The following is an 11,821-nucleotide window of genomic DNA, read 5'->3' as shown; positions in this document are numbered from 1 at the left end:
CCCAACACGTGACCACTATGCCAGTCACCACAACAGTGTCGTTAAATAAAGTCCATGTAAAGAGGACAGTTTGCAACAAGGAAGATCAGCATCCCCCAAACTCGCTGCCCACACCTGGGCGCCAAATCCTAGTGGGGATCCTATAGGACAGACAGCCCCGTTTGGGCACCACCTTTAGACCGAAAATAAAGGATAACTTTCCAATCTGCTCCATTTCCAACTGTCTGCTGAAGTCATCCAAACTAATGGTTTCTAAAACTGGATGCAGCGGTCGATCAGAATAGGTGGGGGTGGGTGGGTGGGGGGGTTGTTTTTGTTTTGGGGGGTGGGTGGAGCGGGTTAGCTGTCAAGGAAAATCTAGGTATGAGTATAGCTGAAATTCTTTCTTTCTCTTCACTGAGAAATAGATGTCCTTTCAGTTGCTCCAGACAATATGAACAGATATCAAAAGGTCAGAACTTCACATTAGAACGCTCTCCCTTTAAACTACTCAAATAAGATTAAAAGTTGCCTTTAGAGCAAAGGGCCATTTATTTGGGCGCAAGGCAAGCATTTCTAAATCACATCATGTATAATTAATAAATTCTACTACAGAGCAACAGCGAGAGCTCACACACACTAGATACCTTCTCTGTCTCTTGCCTCGCATTAGACCAGTGGTTCTCAACCTTCCTAACGCTGTGACCCTTTCATGCAGTTCCTCGTGTGGTGGTGACTGCCAACCATAAAATTATTTTCATTGCTATTTCATCACCGGAATTTTGCTACTGTTACGAATGGTCATGTAAATATCTGATATGCAGGATGTATTTTCATTGTTACAAATTGGACATCATTAAGGCATAGAGATTCATCACAAAACAATATGTAATTATGTATTGTGAAATACTTATTTCTAATGACAAATAATGAAATTTTGTCTTGAAGCATGGTGTAGCATGGGTAACAGTCTTCACACCAGGTGCTCCTATGTAGGTGTATCTGCCTGTGGGCGGACCGGCTAGAGGTGGATAGAGGAGCCGGGTCTCTGTTCCCAAGACCATCAGAAATAGGTGTTTTCCAATGGTCTTAGGCAACCCCTGTGAAATGATCATTGACCCCCCCAAAGGGGTCGTGACCCACAAATGGCTTAATGTTCTTCTCCCCCAAGTCCAGTACATGTAATTTAGGGTTTTTTTTTCTCTCCCCCTTTTAAAACTTTTATAAGAAACACCTTTGGAAATGGTCCATAATTATGATTCTTTCTGGTTCTTAAAGGAGCCTTGAAATAGTATTCAGCACATACTCAAAACTCAAAGTCACTGCCATCCAAATCAATATCAACTCTTTGTGACCCTGCAGCACAGAGTAGAACTGCCCCTGCAAGTTTCTGAGATGGTAACTCTTTACAGGAGTACAAAGCTGTCTCTCACCCATGGAGCGGCTAATAGCAGCCCAATGGATAACCACGATGCCATCAGGGCTCCTCTGATCCACTAAAAACTATATTTAATCATTGTTTTGAAGCTAGCCCTGGGCAATTCTGATCATTATACCTTGGCTAAAAGCACTCAGATGAACAAATAATCGGTACAAACCACACTTTGTGATTCTCACTTTCCTACTGTGTTATAAAGATCACGTAGATGTGCATTGTATATAGCAGCTTCATCAGACATGGAAACTCCTTCTCCATCAATAATTCCAATGGCGTGAGAAAATGGGTCAAGTGGAGGACACGTGCTGCAGTGCCTCAGAGAACAAGCGGCTAGCGCCTCACACCGCATGGCCTCAAATCCCCTCTATGAAAGCAGCCCGTCCTAGTACTGATAGCGCATTCCTGCAGTCAACCCCGATCCCAAACCAAGCCCACTGCTGCCAAGTCAATTCCAACTCAGAGCGACACTCTCGAACAGAGTAGAACTGCCCGCCCGCATACGTTTTCCAAAGCTGACCATCTTTACAGTCTTTCTCCTGCTGAATGACTGGTACGTTCAAAGCGCTGATGTTCTGGCTAGCAGTTGAACCCTTAAACCACAGTACCGATACGGCTCCTTTCTCACAGTCAACATGAGAGTGTAAAACCATTTACGTACATAACGTAAAACCATTATGTACATCTTATTTTACCCATCTGAAAACCTAACTTCACACTGTAATCATCTCTCTCTTTTTTTAAAGTTTATTTTACTGGCTAAGGTAGTTACTACTCGTTATAGCCTCAGTTTCCTCAAACTTTTTCCCCCCTAAAATACAAATATTAGATAAAGGATTAGGTTAACACCTGAATTCATTAAATTGTGTTGTATGACAGCAGTTGCAATTTTAAGCAAACCTTCTTTAGTATTGTCTATGGGTTTTTTTTTAGTAGGGATTTATAAATATTGTCTAAGGCACATTTAAAATAACATTGAAAAAATGTTCCAGTACAGTCTATTTAGAAAATAAAGACAGATACAACATTAAATGTCATTTTGTCAAAGATCTAGTCACTAGGACACCATCATAAAACGAATGAGGCCAAAGCACTGAGGAGGACAAGAACGAGATTAGCATTATTGGAGGAGAACATGACCATAGTTGCCTCCAAGTGTTCACGAAAGGAGGAAGAATGTCTGAACGACTGCCCGCGTGTCTCCGAAACACAGAAGTCATACTCAAGCATTAATTGTTTTTAAATGAGATGCACTCAACCCAAGCCAGGGTATTTTCAATCACCTCGTACGCAGGTGAAAGTTGGACATTGAATAAGGAAGACGGAAGAAGAATTGGTGTATTTGAATGATGATGCCAGAGAAGACTATTGAAAGAATCGTGGTCCGCCTGAACAACAAGCAAATCTGTCTTGGGCGAACCGCAACCAGAATGCTCCTTAGAAGCCAGGATTGTCTTACATACCTCTGGAGGACCTGCTGTCAGGGAAGACCATTTCCTGGAGAAGGACACCCTGCGCGGTACAGTGGAAAAGAGGAAGCCCCTTGACCAGACAGATTGAGGGGATCTAACATAAGATCAATTGTGAGAATAGCACAGGACCAGGCCGTTTGTCATTCTGTTGGGCATAAGGTTGCTATGGCTTGGAACCAACTTGATGGCACCTAACCACAATGACAACAGTTGTAGAGGAAGAAATAGAAAGAAAGGGGGGGAGGGGAGAACAAGAGAGTCTTTAGATATCTTGAATACAGACAAGTATTAGAGTAGGATGACTTTGCTGTAGATTTATTTTAATTCTTAGTCTAAGTATCACTTATCAGAGTAAATCCTTGTAATTTAACACATGAAGGAAATTTCTAACGCAATGATAGAGCTAAGCTCCATAATTTTGACAGATGGGTTATATATCATTAAACATGGGATGATTTTGCTAGCAGAGATTGAATAATAGAATTAAAGAACATATTTACCAGGATTAAAACCAATTACTCATAAATGATCTCTGTTCTTTAAAGTACTACTCTACACTACACACACATTACAGTGGTAATGCTAACATTAGCACTAAAAAGGCATTTGGCTGCTTTAAGAAAATCACTCTCTTTTGAAAGTTCCTGGGAAAATATAATTAGAAAAAAATTCAGAGTTATATGGATGAAAAGTAGCAATACACTAACAATTTTTCATGCGAGACACCCCTCTAGACACTTTGATACAACTGCACAGTCATAGGCAGCGATATAAAACAAAAATATCTAAATGTGCAACTATTGTTTTTCAACATATTCTCCACCTCTGTCTGTACATTTCTGCAGACAGTGTTTCCATCTGTGATCTTCAATTGACACCATCTCAAAACAGAGGTTGGGGCATCCTCTAGGGACTCAACCCATGTTCCTTTTCAACGTTCTTGGCATCTGGGAAAACAAAAGGAAGTCTAAAGGGGCAAGATGAGAACTGGAGGGCCGTGGGGGTAAGGTTCCCAACAAAATCCTCAGAGGACAACCGTTGCTGCCAAATGGCATTGTTAGGATCGAAAAATGTTCCTTGGTACAATTTTCCTAGACTTGTTTACACCAATGCCATTTTCAATTTTTTTTAATGTCTTAATATTACATCCCTTTGCTCATCCTGTGTTTTTTCAGAAAAGTTAGCTTTGGGGATCCAAAACACAATTGAAATAAACTTCTGACCTGATCTCTCTGCCTTCGAGTTAACTGGCCCAGCAGATCCCCTTGGAAGCCACTGTTTTTCTTTGACTTTCGTTTTAAGGACCCTGGGAAGACGAAAAGTAGCTCTGTTGGCATCGTGAGTTACACGCTGTGTTGCTAACCACAAGCTCAGCAGTTGCAATCCACCAGCTTCTGCAGGAGAACGACGTGGCTCTTTATGCCCATCAATAGTTACAGCCTCTGAAACCAACAGGGGCAATTCTGTCCTGCCCTATAGGGTCACTACGAACCAGAACCAACTAGGTGGCAGAGAGAGAGCAACACTAAGACAAGTGTATAACTAGAGAAGGTGTCTTCAGCCATCCACTCAGAGACATCAAGCATCCTTTGTCTGGAGCAATGCACGGGCATGTATGAACTGGTGTGCAAGTCATGCGATTTGTTCACTTACCCTTGTATGATTTTATGTAATTACACCGAACGCTCCAAGATGAGATTAGTATGGTTCTTGTTTATAAGTAAGAAATTGAAGCTCAAGGACTTCATCAGTAAGTGCCAGAGCTCAAGTTGAATTTATCTGTACTATCAAGAGAAGTGCTGGTGTTGTAGTGGTTAAGCGTTGGGCTGCTAACCACAAGGTCAGCAGTTTGAAACCACCAGCCACTCCACAGGAGAAAGATGGGGCTTTCTCCTCTTGTAAAAGCTGCAGTCTCAGAGACTCACAGAGGAAGTTTTACTCTTTCCTGTAGTGTTGCTAACCATTGGCATTGACCTAATGGCAGACAGTCGTAGTAGTATTGAGTTCTATCAGACTGCTAACTTCCAAAACTAGTATTTAACCAGAATTTTTAAAAACTCTTTTTTTTTCATTTCACAGGTAACCAAAAAGTAAGAAAGTAGGGGCCTCTAATCCTAGTTTTTGCTTTATTAGCTCAACCACTAGCAATTTAAAAAAATAAATAAACATTTAAATGACAGGACTAAATAATAAGCAAGGTCCAAAAATTGATATGCTAGTTGCAATTAATGGTACAAGTTATCAAAACCACAGCAAGCAATGGAGACACAAATATCCTATTTGTCAATACTAAGCAGACTCTAAGATTAATTATATACAATTAACGAAAGAAATGTGACGCTGGAAGCACCAGTTACCACTCAGACTCTAAAAACGTTAATTCAAGAGATGTTAATATCTTGAAAACTAATGGGTTTTCTGTTTACTTTCAAGTTTAATCTCTAGCAAGTAGGCACAATTACTTTATGAATTCAAAGAAGCAACTGTCTGGGGATATTTGAATTCTATAGGAATCTGAATACCTTTTCCCTGCCTAGACCAGTTTTCCAAATACCATAGTTAGCAAAGGTTATAAAAGTAAAGCAAAAATATTTTTTCTTTAAATAATCACACTAAATCGCGCTAACTGAAAAAGAGAACACAGCAGTTTGTTCAAGGCTGCACAATGCCGCCGAGAATGTTGCCAGAAACAATGAGATGACAGGTAAATGCAGGAGTCCTGGGAATTCCAGACCTCAAAGTCTACGGGAATACTCACCACGGGGCTGTGTGTTAAGAGTGACTCAAGAAGATATCAGTCTTCTAATGAAGCCCAAAAGGAAACTAGTTTAGAGCTACCGAGAGGTTTTCATAAAAATGAAAAATAATCCAAGAACTTAATGTTTATACAGATACTAAAAGAAATGCAGAATCAAAATGGTAGCGACACGCTGGTCTCTTTAGGAGAATGCTACAAAACCACGTCCGTTTACTGAGAATCGGTAAGGGAAGAAATAGTTATCAATAGTTATCAATAGTTATCCTGCCTTTTAAAATATGAATAGTCACTCAGCACAGCCAAATAGTTACAGGTAGTTTCTGTTTGTGGAATTACTTCAGTTTAATAATAGAAAAAGTATAATTTTCAAAATATCACCTTAAAATCCCTTAGCTTTTTACTCATGTGAAGATTTACAGTCTAAGAAACCCCTGGAGGCAGTTCTTCTCTGGCCGATAGAGTCACTAGGAGCTCGAATCAACTGGATGTCAATGACTTTCATGTTTTTCTGTATGAGTTAGTGGGCCTAGACATTAATTAACAATACTTTCTAACATCATAAAAATAGAAGCTATATATGATGTGCCTCTTGGCCTGTGTTCAAGGTCAAAGATGTCACTTTGAGGACTAAGGGGCCCCTGACCTAAGCCAGGCTATTTTCAATCACCTCATATGCATATAAAATATAGTTGATGAATACAAAAGGCTGAATAAGAATCGGTGCATTTGCATTATGGTGTTGGTGAAGAATATTGAAAGTACCACGGACTACTGGAAGAACAAGCATATCCGTCTTCGAGAATGTACATCCAGGATGCTCACATGCTTTAGACATGTGAGGAGACACATGGAAAAGAACATCATGCTTGCTAAAGTAGAGGGTCAGCAAAGAAAGACGAGGAAGACCCTCCATAGGAAGAATTAAGACTAGGGTCGCATGGGTGAGTTCAAGTATAACAATTGTGAGGATGCCCTAGGACCAGCAGCAGTTCATAGTTCAAACTCAACAACAATTAACAACAACAAACAAATATAAAAACAGGATCTGAATGGATCAAATTATTTTCAAGTCATTTCAATGGATCCCAGAGAAAAACTCACAAATATTTCTAAGAATACTAAAATTCCAGGATACAGCAAGCTGAAATTCACAAGGTCTGACACTACAATATAGAATAGAAATAGAGAGAGTGAGGGAGGTCCCATAACACAGAGAAAAATCAAGTCATTGAAACCGGTGAGTAAATGTTAGCAAGAACACACACGAGTCCCTAGAATTCTATTCTCTATGACCTTTAAGTACAAAAGCTATTGAACATGATAACGAGAGAAATGGAAAATATGAGACCTCAAAAAGTTCATGAAAAAATAAATTCTATTTTTCTTTCGTTTACACAAACTTTTTGAAGGCCCTTCATATTAAAAAAAAAATTCATATTTAATATATAAATAGAACTTTCTCAGCTCAGAATCTCTGCCATGGCATCAAGGTTGACTCATAGTGATCCTGCAGGGCAGGATAGAACTGGCTCCTGTGAGTTCCTGAGGCTGTAATTGTTTATGGGAGAACGAAGGCCCCTTTTTCTCCTGCAGGGCCGGTGGTTTCCAACTGCTGACCTTGCAGATTGCTGTTCAACACATAGCCGCTCCTGTTCTGAGAATGCTATTATTCAAAAAGAGGTTGTATGAAGAAGATGAGATTGGGGGCTGGGAAAGGGGGTGGGGAGTCACAGAAGGAAAGAAAATATTTGCAAAACCCTTGCCAATAGAACAGGCATATCCATCGTGGGAGAAGTCCAATCAGAAAATATCTGCTAAAGGAGTGATACCCAAACTATATAAAGAACTCTTAAAACTCAACAATAAGATAACCAACAATTTCACAACAAGGAACAAGAACTCCACAAAAGAAGATGCCCAGATGGGAGCTAAGCTATGAAAAGATGTTTAACCTCCTGCATTACTAGGGAATTGTGAATTAAAAGAACAACGATATACCACTGCACATTTATACAAGTCAAATCCCAAATTCATTGTCATCGAGCCAATGCTGACTCATAGTGACGCTATAGGACAGGGTACAACTGCCCCTTTGGGTTTCCAATGCTGAGATGTTCTTCAGGAGTAGAGAGCCTTGTCTTGCTCCTAAAGGGCTCAGTGGTTTCGAACTGCTGACTTTTCAGTTAGCAGCCCACCAAGATTCCCTATACATTTACTAAAATATCTAAAATCCAAAATGTTGACACCAAATGCAGACCCGAAAGTGGAGCTGCAGTAATCCTCCTTCATTGCTGATGGAAAGGCCAAAGGACACAGCCACATGGGAAGGCATCAGTTTCTTAGCAAGTTGAATGTAGGCTTAGCATAAGATCAAACAGTCCTCCCTCTAGATATTTACCCAAGTGAGACAAAAACATATCCAGATCAAAACCTACCAATGAATACTTATAACAGGTTGGTCAACAATTTCCAAAAACTGGAAGCAATCTAGATGCCTTTCGATACCCACTCAATGCCATTGAGAGCCTTCAGGCTCATAGAGACCCAACAAACTGTGGAACATTCATGCAAGGAGTTCTCGTTCAGTGCTGAAAAATAAGTGAGCATTTCAAGAACGCCATAGAGAAACCTTAGGTACATATTGCTAAGTAAAAATCTGAAAGGAAAAAATAAAACTACGTAGTATATGAATCCAAGTATAGGACATCGTGAGGCAGCCCTGGTGGCATAGTAGTTGGGCGTTGGGCTGCCATCCTCCAGGTCAGCCATTCCAAACACCAGGCACTGCACAGGAGAAAGAGGGGACTGTCTACTCCCATGAACAGCACCCCTCTCGGAGACTCACAAAGGCCGTCCTGTCCTGTTCCATCAGGTGGCTCTGCGTCAGCAGTGGTTTGGGGACAGTGGGTTGAAGGGTCCTGCTGGAGAAGCCGAACTAGAGACAAGGCAAAGGTCAGCAGCGGCCAGGGATCCCGGAGGATGAGTCCGAAATGGATGGGTAGAGTGCTGGGTATTTTTAGGGCAATGCAACTACTTGGTTCCATACTATCGTGGCGTATACATGACGCTATGTGTTTGTCAGCACTAGCACACAAAGTGAATCCAAATGAATGGTAGTTAATAATAATGTGAACTGTTGTCCATGATAATGGGCATGAGCTTAGCCAACGTCCTCTGCCAAGGTAAGATCTTAGGCATCAGAGGGAGTGGGGTAGATGGGAACTCCGTGCTGTTGGCGCAATTTCCTACATAGGTAAAGCTGCTCTGAAAAACGAAGTCCATTTAGAACAACAGTTTGGAGCTCCTCCTCCGAGGAAACGCCTGGAAAATCTACTTCTCAAAGAAATCAGCCACTGAATTTTGTCTAGTATCTATACTGACATCCATGGAGTCGCCATCTGTTAGAATCAACTCAACAGCTTTCAGTTTAATTGTGTTCACTTATATACTCGTCACTTATATGTGGTGTCTACAATTATTTTAATTTATAATTAAATATTGCCTACTGCCTGTTTAGTGGGCTGTGCGTGGAGCAGCTAACTGTAAGGCCAATAGTTTGAACAAGCCAGTCACTCGTGGAGAGCAAGACGGGGCAGGGTGCTCCCTTAAAGATCTGGTCTCAGAAACCCAAAGGAGTCAGTGTGAAGAGGTTGCTCAGTTGGCGTGTTCACATTTGGCCATAAGAGGGAGCCAGTTACTTTGGCAAACTACAGCACCACCAGAAAGTGTCACACTGTGTCCAAGGAGTGTGGCTCAAGTCCCTTACAATGTTTCTCAATTGACAGGTTCAAATCTCTTTCTGCGAGTCCAGGCGAGGGCGTGGAGACCTGCAAAAGCAAATCAGGGCACCCAGCGTTCCTAGAAGTTTTTCATTGGGAATACTTGCTTATGTTTTCTCTTAGCTATTTAAGCCAAAGAGATAGAATCGGTGGCCAATACAGATGTGTATTGGGGGCTTCCATTGTCCAGATACACTACAATGTACACACTGGGAGTTTTTTTGAGTCTAGCCATTTTTAGCAAAGCTCACTTGAGAGGACATTACTGGGATGGCCAATGCACGGCTGGAGAGGACCCGCGGACGGTGGCAGAGGGAAGTAGCAGGACGGTTTAGAGACTCCCCTTGAAGAAGGCTGCAGAGGCTTCCTGTCTTTCAGGTTAGGAAGGTCAGGAGCCCTAGTGATGTAGTGGTTATACATGGGCTGCAACCTACGACGTCTGCAGTTCAAAACCACCAGTCTCCCTGCGTGAGACAGACGGGGCTTTCTATTGTGGTAAACAGTCCCAGTTTGGGAATTTCACTGGGGCAGGTCTCCCCTGTCCTATAGGTTGCCATGAGTTGGCGGAATCTTGATAGCGTGAATGAGTAAGTATTTTCTCTGAGTATCAAGTTTTTATGGATTCTCTCCCCTTTAGAGCCTTAGAGGATAAATATTCTGTCTTATTGGGCTAAGCATCTGGCCATAAAGGGAAAATGAAATTAAGTAATCACCCAATTTAAATTTAACAGCAGATTCATAGCTATCCACTGTCATAATGATATGCCCTTGTAGACTGACTACTCACCACTGCCTTTGAAACAAATCTGCCCGATGCTCACTCTCACTCACGCCATCCAGCTGATTCTAACTCAAAGGACAGGGTTCCAGAGACGGTTAAAATCATCCTGGAAACAGACAACTCATCTTTCTCCAGAGAGCAAGCTGGGTCTAACAGTCCAGGACTGGCCTGCAAAGCCACTGGGATTCCTTTTCTGTGGGGTCTCGGAGACTGACTCTTCACGGGACAGAAGAGACTCACTTATCTTTCTCCCATAGAGCGGCGGGTAGGATGGAATTGTCAAGCTTGCCAATGAGCTAAAAACCTCTTTTGTGCCGGTAAAGACGTACAGCCTCAGAAATCCTAGTTCAGGCTCTACTCAGCCCTGTAGGTTGCTAAGAATCAGAAGCAGTCCAAGGACAGTGAGCGTGAGATTGGGGGGCACTCATTGGACCCAGGAGAAGAAAATATCCTAACAAATTTTTCAAATCAAGCTTCAACTGCCCAGTGTTCCTGTCTCAATGACTGAGACTTTCCAGGGTTGAACGTTCTCACCTGTCATACCAAGAATGCCCCCACTTGGCACGAAGTGGAAGGCATAATCACAGGAAGCTCAAGAGACATATGTGGGGCCCAAGAAAAGCCCCAGGAAAGATTCGCCATCCTCACAGAGGTGGCACAACTCACACAGCCCAGACCCTGGCTTCCCTGCCACCTCTTATCCGGCCTCCTTATTCCTGTAGCTGCTTTTGTCAAAATTGAGTGCTCATAACTTCTTCGTCAATTCCTCGTTGCTTCTTGTGACAACAGCATTACTGGGACTTCAACTCATTTTCTATTGAAGAAGATCTACCTTCCTCTTCCTTTTTAACCCAAGACTGTGCCTTTAAGGGGTACCACTGTAGAGCACTTATAAACAGACAAGAAAAAAATCTAAAAGCCTTCATTATGGAGCTTTTAAAAGGAAAGAAAAAATAATAGACTTAGGATAATACCAGTCACACAACTAGTGCCCGAGAGATATTGATTAAATAAATGGACGCATTACTTGGAGACCATGAAATGAGGGAATGTGGTGGTGGGTATATGGCTGCCCATGCTTACACAGTGACTCCACTTCTGCTTAAGACCGTGGAAGTCTTGCACAAAGTGCTTCTCCTTGGAAACCTGTAGCTGGTGGTGGCCAAAGACATCTTCCATGAAGAAGGACAGAAGCTGTTCTTGAAATCTGCAATTTTTCTATCAATAAAGTATACAATAGTCATTGCACAGGGTAAACTATCAATGGTTTTATTTTAATTTTTGAACGGCACTGACATATCCCCCTGATTATATCTGAAGGGCCATCTGGAAAATTTCAAAGGCAGGAAAAAGGCATCAAACAAGTAGAAAAATGAGAGGTCAGAAAAAGACTCTCTGACTTACCATGAACAGCTTTTTGGTTTTCTTTTTCAAGAGTCTTATATTTTTGATGCAGTCTTCCTACAAGAGAACAATGGGAAATAGATTTTTCCAGGAATATGAGTGGTCTAAGGAGTGGCTGATACTTACTGGAACGGTTGCTTTGAGCCACGCCGCCCTGATGAAGAGGCCGTCCACAGCTTGGATCAGAGTGCCCTTTGAGCAGCAACGTTTGCT

The 11,821-nt window shown here is 41.8% G+C and overlaps 1 protein-coding gene across 1 annotated transcript in view; it reads right to left on the bottom strand.

The window, feature by feature from the left end:
* Nucleotides 1-11,821, bottom strand: part of IL26 (interleukin 26) — a 22,525-nt gene that overhangs the window by 6,080 nt on the left and 4,624 nt on the right. Inside the window, exons 2-4 of the mRNA XM_013004091.2 lie at nucleotides 11,735-11,819; nucleotides 11,609-11,665; nucleotides 11,288-11,422 (exon numbers count right to left, since the gene is read on the bottom strand). Of these exons, the coding sequence (XP_012859545.1) occupies nucleotides 11,288-11,422; nucleotides 11,609-11,665; nucleotides 11,735-11,819 (277 nt within the window). The remainder of the gene's footprint in view (nucleotides 1-11,287; nucleotides 11,423-11,608; nucleotides 11,666-11,734; nucleotides 11,820-11,821) is intronic.

Source organism: Echinops telfairi, unplaced genomic scaffold (genome assembly GCF_000313985.2).
Source record: "Echinops telfairi isolate 266 unplaced genomic scaffold, ASM31398v2 ScPeMD7_2;HRSCAF=8, whole genome shotgun sequence".
In the NCBI taxonomy this organism is placed as follows: Eukaryota; Metazoa; Chordata; class Mammalia; order Afrosoricida; family Tenrecidae; genus Echinops; species Echinops telfairi.
Note: the sequence above shows the minus strand (reverse complement) of the source record. Positions and strands in the feature narration are given on the sequence as shown.